We start from the raw sequence: 19,182 nt of genomic DNA, 5'->3' as shown, positions 1-19,182 counted from the left end.
CCTGTGGTGAATTCTTTCATCTACCTGACATATCGACTGACGTCTCTAATAAATTGTCAAATTAATTCTCGCGGCACATCGGCGGTGTACAACTCCGATTTGTTTAATTTTAAATAAAAAAAATAAAAAACAAGGAATTTAATTCGCGTATATTGTTTAAAAATAATCGGAATTATATTCCGTCCGTCGTCGGGTTGGTACTCCGGTGGAAAAAAGATTCACAACAGTTTTAACCCTTTTTTACTTTCAGTCTTATCTTCACTTGAAATGATTTTCTTTAAAAATATTGCCTGAAAACAAGGGAGCAGCTCACGATAAAATAAAAACAATTCTTTAGTAAACATCTTTGAAAAAAAAATAATGTGGTAAAAATTATATAGGCTTGTTCTGTATCAAGAACTAAATTAAAACCCTGTTAACAATTCAGAAAGTATAATGTTTATTCGATAAGTAAAGTGATGAATATAAAAGAAACTTCTGAACTGGAGGACGACTGTTAGCTCATATTTGATAAAAACTAAAAGGTATATGGACATTCGATGTCATTGGACTCAACAGTTAAATGACGTATGCTTAGGTTAAATACATAACAAGGCTTAAAAAAGTGAATTGATTTCAATAATTTACGAGGTCTTCCTTTTTTCTAAGTGGTTCTTCTCACTTAAAGTCAAGGATATTCTTTTTTGAATTAAAGCTTTTATACTGATACTCATAAAGCTGTTTTTGTGGTTTTTAACTTTCTAATTTTAGTATCGAATTTTGTCAAAGAAATTTGCGAAAATATTAAAAGTAATTCGAACAAATTTGGCTCTTGATTTTCTAAACCTGAAATGTCTCAAAGTCTTGGATAAGTGTAAATCATCTAGTATTTCTTTAGGAGATCATCCATCCTGAAACCTTTATATGTGATAGATTAATCAAACTATCAATAAAACAATCTTTCATTGAAATATGTATCACTTTATTGCTTTTCCAATAAAAGTTTCTCTTTGCCTATTTGTCATTTTTGTGACATTCCTTGGTGTTTTCTCTTCCATCATCAATAAATACCTCGACGAAATGTCTTTTGAGGAAAAAACGTTTCCATTTATAGGCATACCTAACATGCCATTGGCTCTTGTTGCTGAAACTTCAAATCACAAAATGTTGTTATCCCTTTACGAGTATGTTTCTAACCAAATGCAATTGAGCCTAAATGGAATACCTTCGTTGTTCCATCAAAATCCTGTATAACCTTATTCAAAAAAAAAGAACACAAAATTCCATTCAAAATGTAAAAACCATGTTTCTGAAAAAATGTCTTAATTTTCTTCTAGTTTTCGTTCCCTTTTTCAGGTGGAATATAAAAATAAAAACCGGAAGTTAACTATGATCAAAAAAAAAAAAACTCTTTCTCTGTGCAATTTACAACTCTCTAAAAGGATATGGGTTGGGTTTTGAGAATGAATGTGTACTTCAAAATGGCCTCAATGAATAAGTGGGTTGAAAAAAGGAAAAGAACAACAAATTTAGACAAAATAAAAATCTTCTTGAGATTAGAGTATGGTTTTATTTTATTCTATTTTTTGTGTCAACATGAAATTGCTTTTGGGTTGAAATTACAATTGCAGTGACACAGAAAATAACTTTTTTCCATCCTTTCATAAGCAAAGTATAAATATAATCAAAAACTCCTTTTTTTATTACTTTTTTTGAAATATAAGGGTGTTGAACTAACCAAACAACAACGCCAGGAACGGGTGTGTTTTATTATTCAATTTAAGCTGCAAAAGCGAAAGGATGTTTGAAAACATAATTCTATTTTAATGGATTTTTAAGACAATTTGTAATAATTTTTGTGTTTGCGTTTCTCCTTTTAAATTACTAAAGCACTAACTATGGAACGGCTTGATTCTATGTGCCAGCTATAAAATCGGAATGCTGTTGTCTTAAAAAAAGTACCTTAAAAATGTATACTTTTTATGGACAATCCTTAAAAAATGCGTTGTTTTAAATAAATTAATTTGAATAACATACATTCTTGAAAGCCTTGAGAAGATTGAAATTCTTTTGAACTCGTTTTATTTGTACTATTTTTTGTCTAGACAGACATAAAATATGAATAAATTATTGATGACTCGACAGGCTGACATTTATATACTTCGTGGGCATACTATGAAATCAGCGAGCCGCGTAAGGACTTGCACTCTTAATTATTTTCATTTGCTTAAATAATGGAAGGAGCTTTCAATTTTCTGCAAAATTGTATTGTTTGCGTGATAAAAACTTTATAAATAACAAGGGAAGCATAATTTTTGGGAATCGACCATTTATTGGGAAATTATGATTGAATTTAAACAAAAGAACAATAAACCATAAACCAATAAATGTTGGGTTTTTAAAAAACTATGATAACTTCCCATTCCGTTTGTCGATTTGCCTTGCTTTAAAGTTTGTAGGTTTTCGCGTTGGGTTAAAAAAGTTGTTAGTTGAATTATTCTTAAAAAAATTAAAATTACCAACAATATTTTTCATATAAAGAAATAGTTTAGTTTGAAAATCTAGTTTTGTTAAATAGATTTTAAGTCGAAAACAAATGTTTACCAATTTTAGTAGCATTTCCTAGATTTTTCTAAATTCGATGAATGAAATTATTTTGAGAGATATTAAGAACCGAACTTCAATTTTTACCAAATTTGCGTACTATTTCTTGTATATTTTATTTTTGTATGAAAAAACGGACTGTTGGATTCCAATAAAAAAAAACTACTGAATATCGAAAACAAAATTTGTTGTTTTGTTAGGTTTTAATTTTTTGGAAAAAAACTGTATATTAAATATTTTGTTGTAATTTAATTATTAACTTCCCATAGGAAGTTATTGTAATGGGTCCGATTTGTCAAATTGAAAATTTTGACATTTCTCGATGTTTCAAGGTCCCTAGAGTCGAAATAAAAGATTTTTAGAAAGATGTCTGTGCGTGCGTGTGTACGTACGTTCGTACGTCCGTACGTTCGCGACGTTTTTTTCGTCGTCCATAGCTCAAGAACCAGAAGAGATATCGACTTCAAATAAATTTTGTTATACAGATAATAAGGCAGAAAGATGCAGAAAGGGCTCTCAAGAAAATTGCAAGGGTGGTTTTTTTACCATAGCAGTTTAAAAAAAAGGTGAACATTTTGGTTAACCCAAAATACCTTACGAACCAAAAACGCTAGGGACTTGAATTAAATTGTATATAATATATTGTAACGTGATACCAAACAGGTATATTTTTTAAAAAAAATCTATCTAACGGTTTTTTTTCTAAATCAAAATAACTGAAAAAAAAATTTGTCACCTCCTAAATTTAACGACTAACATATGATTTCATATCCAAAACAATTTTGAGCAATGGAGAATAATGTTTTTAACATCTGATAAAATTTTGAGAAAAATCGAATTGACAGTTTTTTTTATAAAAAATAAAAATCTAAAAAAAACATTACTCAAAGTTCGAAAAAAATTAAATATCGATTCAAATATCTTTTCAAAAACTTGAAATTTAGGCTTCAAGCTTATTTTATCTTATAAGAAATATTGTTTTCAACATTCAATAAAATTTTGAGAAAAATCGAATTGACAGTTTTTTTTAAAAAAATAAAAACCTAAAAAAAAATTAAAAAAAGTTGGTAAAAATTGATTTTCGACTCAAATATCTTTTCAAAACTTTGAGATATTGGCTTTAATTTACTTTTATCTTTCAAAAAATATTGTTGTCAATATTCAGTAAAATTTTGAACAAAATCGAATTGACAGTTTTCTTATAAGAAATTAAAAACCGAACAAAAATTAACAAAAGTTGGTAAAAATTGAATATGGATTCAAATATCTTTTCAAAACACTGAGATATTGATTTTAATTTACTTTTATCTTTCAAAAAATCTTGTTGTCAACATTCAGTAAAGTTTTGAAAAAAATTAAATTTACAGTTTTTTTTACAAAAAAATAAAAACCTAAAAAAAAATGTATAAAAGTTGGTAAAAATTGATTTTCGACTAAAATATCTTTTCAAAAATTTTAAATACTGGCTTCAAACTAATTTTATCTTATAAAGAAATATTGTTTTCAACATTTGGTAAAATTTTTAAAAAAATTCGAATTGACAGATTTTTTACAAAAAAAAAAAAACTGTAAGAAAAAACAATACTACAACTTGGTAAAAATTTACTTTCGGCTCAAATAGCTTTTCAAAAATTAAAAATATTGGCTTCAAACTTATTTTATTTCACAGAAAATATTGTTTTCAATATTCAGTAATTTTTATATAAAAATCCAACGGTCCGTATTTTCATAAAAAAATAAAATCTACAAAAAATAGTACGCAAATTTGGTAAAAATTGATACGAGTACATATAAACAAACTTTTAAGCAAGACAAATCGACAGACGGGATGGGAAGGTATCAGTGTGGGTCGCATCCCAGCCTCTTTTTTATTATTGCAATCAGTCTGAATTGTCAAATTGAAAATGTTGAAAATTCTTGACGTTATAAGGTCCCTTGACTCTAAATCTAAGCTTTTTAGAGGAACGTCTGTATAGATATGGAATTTAAGTAAATTTTTTTGTAATGTTATTAATATCATGATGTACAGAAATTACTTTCAAAATATTGAATAAGTGTTTTTTTTAACTATATTATTTAGTTAGAAGTAAAGAACTAAGCTGACCCTAAATTGCTAACGAACCAAAAATGCTATCGACTCCAGTTAAATTGGTTTGAATTTAAAAAAATTCAACTTACAGTTTTTGTTCATAAACAAAAATAACTGAAAACAAGTAAATATATACTTCCCCAACCATTTTGTGAAGAATATATTAAATGACCTTCAAATGTTTGTATGTTTGTATACATGGAAAAATAAAGTTTTCGATAATAATAATAATAAATAATAATTTTTAGAAAAATAAAAGTAGCAGTTTACTTAAAAAAAATAAAAAAAAAAAAAAACATCAGTACTCATCGGCTGTCTGATCTAATCAGACGTTTCTCTGTGCGGTACATTCAAATAAGCAAACATTCAAAAAAGAAATAGATCACCAACTTTAGTTGAAGACATTCATTTGTCTTTCAACGTTAAAAATCGTAAAATGAGTGCGGATGACCATAATCTTAAATATGGGCGGTTTACCCCCCTACAATGTCTTCCCGACTCAGACACCGATATTGAATGTGAAGAAGTGTTAGCTACTCCAACAGTTAAAAAAAATAAAATTGGTTTTCTGAATCTTACAATATCATGGCAGGTGTACCTCAAGGTTCGGTGCTAGTTCCAATCTTATACACTATCTTTACCTACGACTTTCCATGTTTAACAAACTGTGATAAAGCTATATTCGCTGACGATACTTGTATCTTTTCATCAGATTCAGTTGGTTTCATTATTGAAACAAATCTGCAATCTGCTCTTAATGTAGTTCAAGATTATTTGTTTGATTGGAAGATAAAAATAAATGCCTCAAAGATTCAGGCTATCTTTTTCTCAAGAAAAAGAAAAGCCTGTTTCTTGCCAAGCAATAATCTTCAAGTTGGTGGAATAAGTACAGAATGGCGTTCAAGTGCTAAGTATCTTGGAGTTCATTTAGATAAAACTTTAACTTTTGGCTTGCATGTACAAGAAGTAATTAAGAAGTTTAATATAACTATCAAAACTCTTTATCCATTCACAAACCGCAAATCTAAACTGAGTAATGATAATAAGCTCCTGATATTTAAAGCAGTTTTTCAAGCAATTATGTTTTATGGTTCACCGTGTTGGGGGATATGTGCAAAAAGCCATATTCGTAGACTTCAAATAGCTCAAAATAAAGTTTTAAAAATGATTCTGAAGCTTCCATGGTCGTTTTCACCAGCTGAACTTCACGCTATGTCAAACATAGAACCAGTTCTGCAAAGAATTGACAAAATCAATGTACGCTATAATTTATCTTGTTAATCTTCAGATAACATATTGATTTCAAACCTAGCTTCTTAGTTATATATAATTATTATTGAAAGTACATTTTCGTTCTTTTTTCTTATTTTCCTTTTTAAGCCTGATTTGTGATATTAATTTTATAATTTACTTTAAATTTTGTTATTTATTATTATTTTTCTATTTATTTATTCTTTATCTATTAATTTATTTATTTACTTATTTATTATTTATTTATTTATTTATTTATTTATTTATTTATTTTTCTATTTATATATTTTATTATTTGTTTATTTATTTATTTGATAGCTGATTTATTAATTTATTTTTTTATTTATCAATTATTTGTTTAATTTATTTAAATTATTTGATTTTTTGTTTTTTTATTATTTTTTTGTTTATTATTGTTTGTTCATTAATTTATTTACTATTAATTTTTCTTTTTTTTTTTTCTTTGTTTGTTTTTGAACTGTCTTATATATATTTTGTTATTTATTTATTTAATTTTGTTTATATATTTATTTATTTAATTGTTTATTTATTTATTAATCCATTTGTTCACTATTTACCATATAATGAATATATGTAAAACTTTAAGTTGGGTTTGATTTAAATACCTCACCGCCCACCCTTCTCCTCTCTAAATCCTCAAAACAATTTAATGAAGGTTTTTATGTAGCTTTTCCTTCAATATACTGTTAGTTGCTTTTCATTACTTGTATTAAAAAATTTATTATTTGTCAGTAGTAAGGTAGATTTATACCGTAACTCTGTAAATTGTGCAATATAGTTTAAGAAAAAATGTAAGAATATTCTGCTACAATAAAAACAATACAATACAATAAAAAAACATTGTAAACTAATGTTCCAGTCGAAAACATGAAAACAAATAAAAGTCTTGTCCTGAATCTTATTTTTATTTCTGACACAAAAAATCCATAGATTTTTATTAAATGTTCTTTAACAATTTTTTTGTTTATTTAGATTCGTTTAATTATTATTATCTGGTTTTAAGTTTTCTCAAAAACAAATTAAGCTTTTTCAATAATATTTTCTGCACAAGCTTTTATACGGTCTCATACAAATTGAAAGATAAAAATGTCATTGTTTTATTTTTGATTTAAGAAAAAAATATTAAACATTTATTTTCAAATGCCAATAACGCGAAATGAATTATCATTATTTTTTTACGAACTTGAAATGTGAAATAAACTCTTTATAACTGCAAAAGATAATTAAGAAAAACGCTCTAACAATTTTCAAATGAAAATTATAAAAGGCGAAAATTACCGCCGACGAAAACTGTCTGGCAATATTGATTTCAAATTTTTGATAAAATTGTGTAAAATATATACAAAAATGATCACTTAGCCTTTAAGAAAAGTAAGAGATTTTTTTATTTACCTTTAGTACCTGGTACTGGTAAATTGGTCGCCGGCCAACGATACATTTTGTTGCTCAGAAAATAAGTAACGTCTGACGTCCTGGGCTCTTACTCTATAAGGTCTTTGTGAGAAATCAATTAGTATTTAAATTTTTCAAAACTTTTTAAAATTTTAAAATAAAAAAAACAGACTCTCTTTACAAGAACAAGTTTCTAGTCGTGCATTTTATTTCTTATGAAAAACACTGTTTTTTTAATACAGAAAATGATTTTCGTCTTCAATATCTTTGAAAAAATTCATTTTGTAAAAAGTATTCTTTTTGATAAAATTTCAAAAAAAAAAATCAGTGGTGGTTTATCTTGGAAAAATTAAATTATAATTAAAATGATACACTTAAAAAGTTTTAAGGTTTTATGACGCCAAATAATGCCAGCTTAATATAATTTAAAATTTATCATTTGAAAGTTCTACGCTGACGCTTTTTAGATATTTGTTTACATGAGTCAATTAATTATTAAACTCACTCAATGATGCAATCAAATATTCAAATAATTTCAATTTGTTGAGTTGATTGTAAAATTTACCGCGAAGTTTGGCAAAATGGTTAGCACTCACATTTAGTCAAGGAAAATTAGATATAAAAATGTATTTAATTTGAAAAAAAAAATTGTTACGAAACTGAATTTTGGGTTCCTTTCTCTGTTTTATGTCGGTCGGTCAGAAACGTCCTACTCGAGAGTTTTTAAACAAAATACAGAGTCAATGCTCTTATTCGTTCTTAAGGTATACAGCCAATTTTTAGACTGTTTTTGTTTTTTTGTGTGCGTATAATCACATTCATGGACAACAATTTCTTATGATTTCTAAATTTAAACAAAACAATTTGGGTTAAACGGCACTTAACTACCTATCATATCTATCAACATTTTTTTGTTATACTAAAATTTTTTAGGAAGTGTTAAGGATCAGCTTTTGAACATTATTAATACCTTTTAATCTGCTCTCTGGTTAAGAGGTATTAAAAAATAATGCTTATAATTATGTAAGAGCAACTCGTCATATTCAAGTATTATTTTTTTTCACATCTATTTAATTTACTAAACTAACTTATTCCATATGTTTTCTTTACAATTTCAGATCTTAAATAAATAAAAGTGTTCTCGAGTGAAGTGTGCAAGAAGTGTTAAAAGCTCTACAACAAATAATATCGTTCATCAAAATCCAACAAAAAATCCCTATACCTTTGAGAGTATAGAAGAAGGGTTCTTTAAGTACAACTAAACAAATAACAAAATCATCATTTCAATTGGCAGCATCATCTACCTATAAATATGGGCAAGAAAAATTCCAAATTGAAGCAGGATACCATCGATCGGCTTACCACAGATACTTATTGTAAGTACCTCCCTTATATTTATATCTACTTACATGCCAATTATATTCTTATTTACAAAAACTTAACTTTTTTTTTTGTATAGATAGAGGTAGGTAATATTTATTACCTCATTTGTTTTGCCAATAATAACAAACTTTAGTTACGTATCTCTACAGGATATTATATTTTGTACGGTACTGTGTACATGATACAAAAGGAAGCCATCATAATGTCATAAAGTATAGAATAACTTGTACCTAATTTCAGAAGCAAAACCATAATAGTCGTTTGATAATGTATGTATGTGTTGTGTGTGTGTCTGTTTATAAATATTGGATAAGTACCTATAATACATGTACATTTTCTTGGCAAAGTTATGTCTCAGGTACATAAAACTACGATTATAATAACTTCGTACAGGGTGTATATTTGAAGAAGAAAAATAACTATTGTACAATTTTAAAGAAAATGAAAAGTTATAAGTATAAATGAGTGAAACAACTCCCGACCATCAATAAAAGTTTTGAAAATCATTCAGTTTTTATTATTTACACAAATTGGATACTTACAGGACAAACAATAATTTATACCTAATTAGGGAAAGATCTTATAGTAACGTGTACATTTTAAGAAAGTTGTAAATATCACATTTTGACATCTTTTTATTTATGGAACATTTGTTTGTAAGATTGACGAAATTGCTTTGTTCGTCCTAAAAAATTACTTCTGAATGATTTGAAGTAAGAAAGTTGATGAACAGTTTTGATTTTTTGAACTTTTATGAACATTTAAAATTTGAGTTTGATGATCGTACTTGAAATTTATTGAAAAATTGAAAACTACTTTCACCTTAACTTGAATTATTTTGCACTGAAAAGCTAAAACCTTCTTTTATTTTAACCCTAAAACTCAATTGCTTAATTATACCACTGAAACTCACTGAGGCTAATAATTGTACAGGAGTGAAAAATTACTCTGTTCAACAAATTCGAGTTTGCAATAAAATAAAAGTTTTCCTAAAAAACAGTTTTTTTTGTTTTAATTTTCCTTAAAATTCTAATGTTTAACATAGAAACATTTCGATAACGATAGAACAGACTTTTCAAACAAATATAACAGCTCATTGCTAAATCTATGACAAGTTTGAATTCCAAGATTCAACTTTAAAACGAATAATACTTCTTGATAGCCTTTGCAACAGTATACAATTCCATATTGCATATGCTCTTATAATAGCTCCGAGCTTCATATCACGATTTTATTTCTCTTGTTGGAAATCACTGGTAGATCGATCCAACACCACCCATCCGATTGATACACTAATTGGTGACTATGGGCTGCCTCTGAAGCATAGTACTACCTATTTCAACTTCCTTTAAAAAGGGACTACCTTGTTCTCGTAAACTATTAGCATATTACGCCAAAAAACGGTTGAAATTTAATATTGCATCTACTGAAAATTGGAGATTTCTTGACCGAACTGCTTACGATCCATCAAATAGGGAAAAGTGGTTTGGAAACAGCCTTGTGTATACAGCCAATAATTTGAGAGCCAATATTAACATGACATTAATTCAAGAAACTGTCTACATCTTTTACCAAATTACCGTGCAAGGCTGAGTATTGAGTATAGTGGTCTACAATGAATGTGTGATATCTCTGGAGTCATTTTCTGGCTAAGCATTTGCGAAAGCTAAGAACTTCAGCATTATCGGAATTCGAAATCCCAATTCTAGTTCCATTGATAACATAGTGGTTTTAAGTTCTGTATAGATTTCCATGCCCGATTATTTTTTTTTTGAAAAACAGCATTTACGACCGAGGGAATGGATTGATGTTTTTCATTAATTTCCCTAACTAATGAACCAATATCCTCCTTGGCAAGTTTAACAATTGTTTTCTGCATCATTTTCTTTTCTTCGTTGAGGAAAGTCAAAAGCAGCATACCATCTTATTCAGAATAGGCAGAACATTATTGAAGTCGTTCAGACACTAGAAGGTGTTGGTAATTTTTAAGCTGTTATAGCGAAGTTTTTTTCTTGTGTTTTCTTTACTTGTTTTGTATAGTCCTTATATTTTGGGCAACAAATCAGTTAGTTTTAAAGAACTGAAAAAGAGGCTGGGATGCGACCCACACTGATAACTTCCCATCCCGTCTATCGATTTGTCTTGCTTAAAAGTTTGTCTATATGTACTAGTATCAATTTTACCAAATTTGCGTACTATTTTTTGTAGATTTTATTTTTTATGAAAAAACGGACTGTTGGATTTTTATATAAAAATCATGGAATATTGAAAACAATATTTTCTGTAAAATAAATAAGTTTGAAGCCAATATCTAAAATTTTTGAAAAGATATTTTAGTCGAAAGTCAATTTTTACCAACTTTTGTTAAATTTTTTTAGGTTTTCAATTTTTTCTACAAAAACTATCAATTCGATTTTTTTCAAAATTTTACTGAATGTTGACAACAATATTTCTTGAAAGATAAAATTAGTTTGAAGCCAATATATCAAAGTTTTGAAAAGATATTTGAGTCGATATTCAATTCTTACCAACTTTTGTTATTTTTTTTTCGGTTTTTAATTTTTTGTAAAAAAATAATCAATTCGATTTTTTTCAAAATCTTACTGCACGTTGAAAACAATAGTTTTTGGAAGATAAAAGTGAATGTAAGCCAATATCTCAAAGTTTTGAAAAGATATTTGAGTCGAAAATGAATTTTTACCAACTTTTATTATTTTTTTTTTAGGTTTTTATTTTTTGTAAAAAAACTGTCAATTCGATTTTTTTCAAAATTTTACCGAATGTTGAAAACAATATTTGTTATAAGATAAAATAAGTTTTAAGCCTAAATTTCAAGTACTTGAAAAGATATTTGAATCGATATTCAATTTTTACCAACTTTAAGTAATGTTTTTTTTAGGTTTTTATTTTTTATAAAAAAAACTGTCAATTCGATTTTTCAGATTTCAAAAACATTGTTTTCCATTGCTCAAAATTGTTTTGGAGATGAAATTATATTTTAGTCGTAAAATTTTGGAGGTGAAAAATTTTTTTTTTCAGTTTTTTTGATTTATAAAAAAACAGTTGGATAGATTTTTTTCAAAAAATATACTTCTTTGAGATCACGTTACAGTTTTGCATATAAAATTTAATTCAAGTCTCTAACGTTTTTGGTTCGTAAGATATTTAGGGTTTACGAAAATGTTCACCTTTTTTCAAACTGCTGTGGTAAAAAAACCACACACGCAATTTTCTTGAGAGCCCTTTCTGCATCTTTCTGCCTTATTATCTGTATAACAAAATTTATTTGAAGTCGATATCTCTTCTGGTTCTTGAGCTATGGACAACGAAAAAAACGTCGCGAACGAACGGAGGTACGGACGTACGGACGTACAGACGTACGGACGTACAGACGTACGGACGTACGAACGTACGTACACACGCACGCACAGACATCTTTCAAAAAATCTTTTATTTCGACTCTATTGACCTTGAAACGTCGAGAAATGTCAAAATTTTTAGTGTGACAAATCGGACCCATTACAATAACTTCCTATGGGAAGTTAATAAACATAGCTCGTATCCTTGTAAAGGAATTTGACGTTTATGTTATCAAAACATATTCTCACACCACGATCAAAAAACTGTAAAAATACTCAATTATCAATAACAAAATATGAGAAATTTGTAAGTTTTTTGCTTTCTGAAAGTCAATTCCTGAATTAAATCGAGAGATAACCAAAAATTTTTGACTTGAGGTCCTAAAAACATAACGAAAATAAAAAAGTAGACAATCTTAGGGATAGTTATTTAAACAATTCTAATTCGAGAATTTATTTTAATCTCTTAGTCCTTAAGTTTTTTCCAAAATGTTTGAAACCAGCTTTTAAACAACAACTGAGTTAGGTACATTTAGCAACATAATTTTGTAACGAAAAATGTTTAATACTCCCTAAATTCTTCTGGCCAAAAATTCCATAGGTTTAAAGGGAAAAATATTTTTTTTTTAAATTTATTTTTAACAATGACGTTTAGCCCTTTCTTACTCTATTTAAATGCCTAAGTTTTGATAGCAATTTTAACTATTTGGTATGAAAACAAATTACAAATTAATATTTAAAACAAAACAATTATATCGTAGTATTCGAGCTAAAATTTTGGGATGGGCTTTAACAGAAACTCGTATTTCCTTTGAATTAAATCCCAGAAGTAAAACAAACTTGGCCAGTTTAATCTTTCGACAAAAATCATTAATAAACGTTGTTTGGTTCTTCTATTTTGAACTTATTAAAATTTTATAATATCACCAGTAAAACGAAGAAACGAACTCAAAAAAACTGTTTTTACAATGATTCTTGATATTTTAAGACTTTTTTACATATCAAAAAAATAACTGCAAATGTAAAAGACCAAATCTTAAATATGCTATAATTTTTGTACCGAAATTCCAAAACTTCATTATTGGAATGAAAATAAGCTCAATTTTGTTTCGTTCACTTTCAAAACACTTATTTTCAAGTGAATCGAAAAGGCCAACACTTTCGACACTTCTCTGTTTATTTTCAATGAAAGCATTAAGTATGTTTACTCCACTGCACGAAAATGTTTTCAAGTAAAAACAGAACATTAAATTGAACTTTTATGGTTGGTTCGTACCAATAAAAATCTATCTTATGGTCATCTTGGTGGTCATTTCAAAAAGCAATATAACGCAAACTGAATTTAATGTTAGTCAACTCAAATTATTAATGTTTCATTAAATTCAATTCAATCCTCATCCAACCAACCAAAACAAAAAAAACACCCTGTTTTGTACTCGTATACACTCACATAAATTTCCTAAACCAAAGTCAGCTAAAGGTATTGTCCATAAAACACCTGCAAATATACAATATACATTTACTCGTATAATACATTCCTGTGCATATAAACCTCCTTCTTCTAAAACCGAACAACCACCTACGCCATCTTTATTCTATATAATATTCCTCCCTCTATTGATATGCAGGTAAATTTTCTATTTGAACTTTTGTGGTTTTGCGGTTGCTGGTGGGTAATTTTAATTTTGTCTCCACATTCTTTATCTTCTAAATGTATATTTTCGTCCTTTGTGTGTCGACAGTCATTCGAATTTATTGATAAAATGTTAGTGGTATAGAGTCCTTCCTTCTGCTTCTCAAGTGTCGTTCGGTCGTTCAATCGGCTCGACTTAGTCCTCGTCCTCATTCACTGCCTCTTCCTCAACCACGTCCTCATCCAAACCAACGAAGTCCAGCAACTTATTCGAACACCGATGATGTTTGGTCGATTTAATTCCAGGGTCCTTCGGCAGACAGAGACAGAGAGAGAGAATGAGTTCAAACTGCTGTCAAAATATTCCTTGGGGGAGATATATTCGAGTCGAGAAAGCCTTGTGCAGGAAATGCCATCACGTCATCGATGCTCCTCACAAGTGGAATTCCTGGTCAATGTTTTTCGATTTCTTTCAATTTTATTTTTTCGTATGTCTCCTTCTTTTACTAATTTTTAGTCTTGCTTCAAGTGCTTGCTGTTTTTTTCTTTATGGCTTTTGTTGATTTTGGCCTAAAGCCATTTATGATCTTATTTTAGAAGAAATTGCCTCAACCTCAATCTTACCATGTTCCATGATTGGAGTTCAATTTGTCCTCCTTTTAGGGTGATGCGATATGGCGAGGAAAAGTATAGTAACTACGCCACCGAGGAGCTGTGATGGGAAAGACACTTACATTTTATTCCCACTGGACTCCTTTTTTTGTCTTTTTGTTTTATAAATTGAATGGATGGAAATAAAATAAAATTTTCATATTGATTTCCTTCAAAAAAAGAAAATAAATTGTTAAATGTTTCAACCATACTTTGTCGTCATCCCTTAACCTTCCAACTAAGGGTCGTATTCCATATTCTTTATATTAGATTTCTCATGACTTAAGGGTGAAAATCGTAAAAAAGGATTGACGTCAGAAATATTGTAGGTAATATAGGTACAGGAATGAAGAAAAACAAAATTGATGTTTTTAAGAGTATCTTGTTTTTCCATTCTTTTTGTGTCAAGTTAGGGCAATTGTTTTTGAGTGACAATATTTAGATACCAACAAATTGATATTACGAAGGCGGAATTTGATTAGCTATACGCCATTAAGTTTATATTGATGAAAGGAAGTTTCAATTGTATGAAAACAAACATTTTTATGGACAAAAACACTGAAACCAGTAAGTTAGATATTTTATATTCTATTGGAGCATAGAAATTGTTAATTAAAGATATTTTATTTCTTTGTTTTCAATAAAATATAAAATCATGTCAAACAGCCGGGAATGAAGTCAAACGTTACACAAATTCAATTTGTGTTTGCATGAATGAATAAAAATAATATAATTGTGGTAGCAAGTTTTTATTTATTGTGTTGCGTTGGCAACAACTTTTTTTACAAATATTTTACTCTAATTTTTCCTTAAAAAAGAAACCTCGCCTATATGAGAGTGAAAAATGTAAGCCAAATAAAAATACACAAACAAAAAAAAGTTTTAACATATTTGAGGTTGTTAGTTTCCATCTGTCTATATTTTTCCTTTTTACTTACAATGTAAAAGAATTTTATATTTGACAAGTATTACATTAATAAACAAATTCGAAATCGAGATTTTAATGGACAGTTAAAAAGACATGAATTTTTTAAAAAACAGCTTGATAGATTTGATTAAATATTTTTTTTCTAAACTTGACTCCTTTTAACTTAAAAAAGAGCCTGTGGATTTTTTAAAACTTTATCGAAATATTATTAACAATAATGTATGTAAGATAATGAATATGAAACTTGTTCTCGTAATAAAGGGTGATCTTTTAAAAGCTTTAGGAAAGTTAAAAAAAAACACATAAAATTCCATATAATTTAATGTTTGAAGCTCACGAATAAATGCTTCAATTTTGTCTTAAAATGTGTCAATTGAAGAAGGGTTGTCTGTATAGACATGATCTTTAACATAGCCCTAAAAAAATAGTCTAAAGGCGTTAAATCGAACGTGAAATAAAAAACTCGCCACTCAATAAGTCCATTATTGCGAATGCTGTATGGCATATGGCACCATCTTGTTGAAACCACATGTCATGCCAGTCAAGCTCTTGCATTTTAGGCAAAAAAAGTTGGATTTCATCTCATGGTAGGGCTCACCATTCACAGTTACGTTACGATTCGCATCGTCTTTGAAGAAGTACGGTCCAATGATGCCACCAGCCCATAAACCGCTACAAACTGTGACTTTTCCTGGATGCATTTTTAGCTCTTGCAATGCTTCTGGCTGATATTCACTCAGAAATCGACAATGCTGCTTACTTACGTATCCTTACTTACTTAAGGTGGCGCTACAGTCCGGGGCGGACCTGGGCCTCAACCAACAAGCGTCTCCAGCCAGCTCGGTCCCTAGCTAGCTGTCTCCAGTTTCGCACGCCAAGTTGGTTGAGGTCCTCTCCCACCTGGGTGCGCCACCTGAGTCGCGGTCTTCCTCTACTGCGCCGTCCCTCGGGATTGGATTCGAAGACCTTCCGGGCTGGAGCGTTGATGTCCATCCGCTCTACATGACCTAGCCATCTAAGCCGTTGCACTTTAATTCTGCTAACTAGGTCAGTGTCCTTGTACAGCCCGTACAGTTCGTCGTTATATCTTCTCCTCCATTCTGCATCTATGCGTACGGGACCAAAATCACCCGATGAATTTTTCTCTCGAAGCATCCTAAGACGCTCTCATCTTTCTTTGACAGGGTCCATGCCTCAGCGCCATAAATGAGAACCAGGATGATGAGTGTCTTATAGATGGTGATTTTACATGCTCGAGAGAGGACTTTACTTCTCAATTGTCTTTTAAGTCCAAAGAAGCAGCGATTTGCAAGAGTACTTCTTCGTTTGATTTCAGCGCTGGTGTTGTTGTCTTCATTAATAGCGGTGCCTAGGTAGACAAAGTCCTTAACTACCTCAAAGTTATAGCTGTCCATGGTGACTTTTTGTCCAATACGTCGTCGTTCAGTGTCCTTTTTTGATGACAGTATATACTTGGTCTTGCCCTCATTGACCACTAAACCCATCTTCTTCGCTTCCGTCGCAATGCTCAAAAACGCTCCACTGACATCACGCTTTGATCTTCCAATTATCTCAATATCATCTGCGTATCCGAGTTATTGGATGGACCTTTGGAAGATTGTGCCTCTAATGTTGACCGTTGAGTTTTGCACAATTCTTTCCAGAAAGATGTTGAAGAAGTCGCATGACAGTGCATCGCCTTGTCTAAAACCTTTTTTGACATCAAATGCATCGGTAAGATCTTTTCCGACCTTGATAGAGCAGCGTGCATTCTATATCGTCATTCTGCACAAACGGATAAGTTTGACAGGTATGCCAAAACTAGACATTGCTCGGTAGAGCTCTTCCCTATACATGCTGTCATACGCGGCTTTAAAATCGATAAAGAGATGGTGGGTATCGATTTGAAGCTCCTGGGTTTTTTCCAAGATCTGCCGTAGTGTGAATATTTGGTCGATAGTGGACTTTCCTGGTCTGAAGCCACACTGATAGAGGGTCTCCTTTCTTATGTATCGGGCACACTATGCTGAGGTTCCACTCATCGGGCATGCTTTCTTCCGACCATGTTTTGCAGGTGAGTTGGTGCATGCTCCCTACCAAGTCATCGCCTGCTGCTTTGAATAGTTCGGCGGTGATGCCGTCAGCTCCAGCAGCTTTGTTTGACTTAAGTTTAGATATAGGTATCTTCACTTCGTCAAGGTCGGGTAGGCGGAATTGTTGATCTGCGTCGCAGAGGTTGAGTGGTTCTATCTCCCTTACATCGGAATTCGGTTCGTCATCGCCGTTATATAATTTGGAGAAGTGATCTTTCCATATTCTCAGCATCGACTGCGGTTCTACAACGATGTTCCCCTGATCGTCTTTACAGGCTTCGGTTCGTGGCTGGGACCCTTGGGAGGTTTTTTTTACCTTTTGGTAAAATTTACGAAACTCATTCCTGTTGTGATCTCCTCGATCGCGCGCTTCTCATGCTCTCTTTTTTCCGTCTAAGAAGCCGGTGTTCCTCTCTCCTCTTCTGTTCGTAGAGCTCGCGAGCAGCTCTAGTCCTTTTGTGCAGCGCCGTTTTGTATGCCTCTTGTTTCGCTGCGTGAGCTTGCCGTCATTCGTCGTCAAACCAGGGGTTTCGCTGTGGTGGCCGTGTGAAACCTAGCACTTCAGAGGCGGCATCTCTGATGGCTGCAAGGCAATGTTGCCACTGGTTTTCAATGCTTAATGCAGGCAGCATAGGACTCCTTAAGAGGTTATTAGAGACTCGATCGGAGAAGGACATGGCAGTCTCTTGCGATTGTAACCGTCTAACGTCGAATCTTCTCACAGTACTTCCTTGTTTTGGCTTGGATCGGGATATCCGTAGCCGTACCTTAGCTACAACGAGGTAGTGGTCCGAGTCAATGTTGGCCTCTCGGAATGTTCGGATATCCTGGATACTGGAGAAGTGTCGTGCGTCGATCGCAATGTGGTCAATCTGGTTAACGGTTGATTGATCAGGAGATTTCCATGTCCCCTTGTGGATATTGAGATGCGTGAACTTCGTACTAGCTACCAGAACGTCTCGCCCCGCAGCGAAATCGACCAGCCTGAATCCGTTGTCGGAGGTGGTGTCGTGCAGGCTGTATCTCGCGATTATGCCACCAAAGATGTCTTCTCTTGCTAGCTTGGCATTAAAATCTCCTAAGACAATTTTAATGTCATAGCCAGGGCACTGCTCATATGTCTTGTCTAAGAGCTCGAAGAATATGTCTTTGGTGTCTTCATCTTTCTCCTCTGTTGGGGCATGCGCGCATATTAGGCTTATGTTGGCGAATTAAGCCTTGATGCGGATTGTCGTGATGCGCTCGCTCACACTGTTGAAACTCAAGACTTTTTGCCTGAGCCTAGTTCCAACAACAAATCCACACCCAAATAGAAGCTGTCTTTGTTCTCGGTAGCAGTCGCCGTAGTAGATATCGCAGTCATTTAGTTTGCGTTTGCCCGGTCCATCCCATCGCACTTCTTGGATGGCTGTAATATCTGCTTTGCAGCAGTTTAGGGCTTCCGCTAATTGTTCGGCTGCACGTGGTCTGTTAAGGGACCTAACATTCCACGTACATATCCGAAGTTCGTTGTCCTTATTTCGTTTGCGTGGGTTGTCAACAGTGAATCCGTCCGTATCCGAGGCTTGTTGTTGCTTCGAAATTATGATGTTTTTACGTGGCCAGGAAGTCACCCCGACGGCACAACCCCCTACCTGGAGGGCCAGATCCTAAGTATAACTGCAAGGAAGGGGAGCCGGATGAACCGCTCCTTATAGGCCTGGGCTCCGAATATGTCGAAGAAGCCTTATAAGGTGTTCACTAAGTAGTTCGACCTTACTGGAACTGTAGACGCCACCGTTGATTCTATCTCGAGAATT

At 31.5% G+C, this 19,182-nt stretch overlaps 1 protein-coding gene across 4 annotated transcripts in view; it reads left to right on the top strand.

The window, feature by feature from the left end:
- Window positions 1-19,182, top strand: part of LOC129944092 (frequenin-1) — a 303,407-nt gene that overhangs the window by 114,927 nt on the left and 169,298 nt on the right. For all 4 annotated transcript variants that reach the window (XM_056053279.1, XM_056053278.1, XM_056053280.1 and 1 more), the window contains exon 2: window positions 8,455-8,712. In XM_056053279.1, the coding sequence (XP_055909254.1) occupies window positions 8,649-8,712 (64 nt within the window). In that variant the 5' untranslated portion in view covers window positions 8,455-8,648. The remainder of the gene's footprint in view (window positions 1-8,454; window positions 8,713-19,182) is intronic.

Source organism: Eupeodes corollae, chromosome 2, assembly GCF_945859685.1.
Source record: "Eupeodes corollae chromosome 2, idEupCoro1.1, whole genome shotgun sequence".
NCBI classification, from domain to species: Eukaryota; Metazoa; Arthropoda; class Insecta; order Diptera; family Syrphidae; genus Eupeodes; species Eupeodes corollae.
Note: the sequence above shows the minus strand (reverse complement) of the source record. Positions and strands in the feature narration are given on the sequence as shown.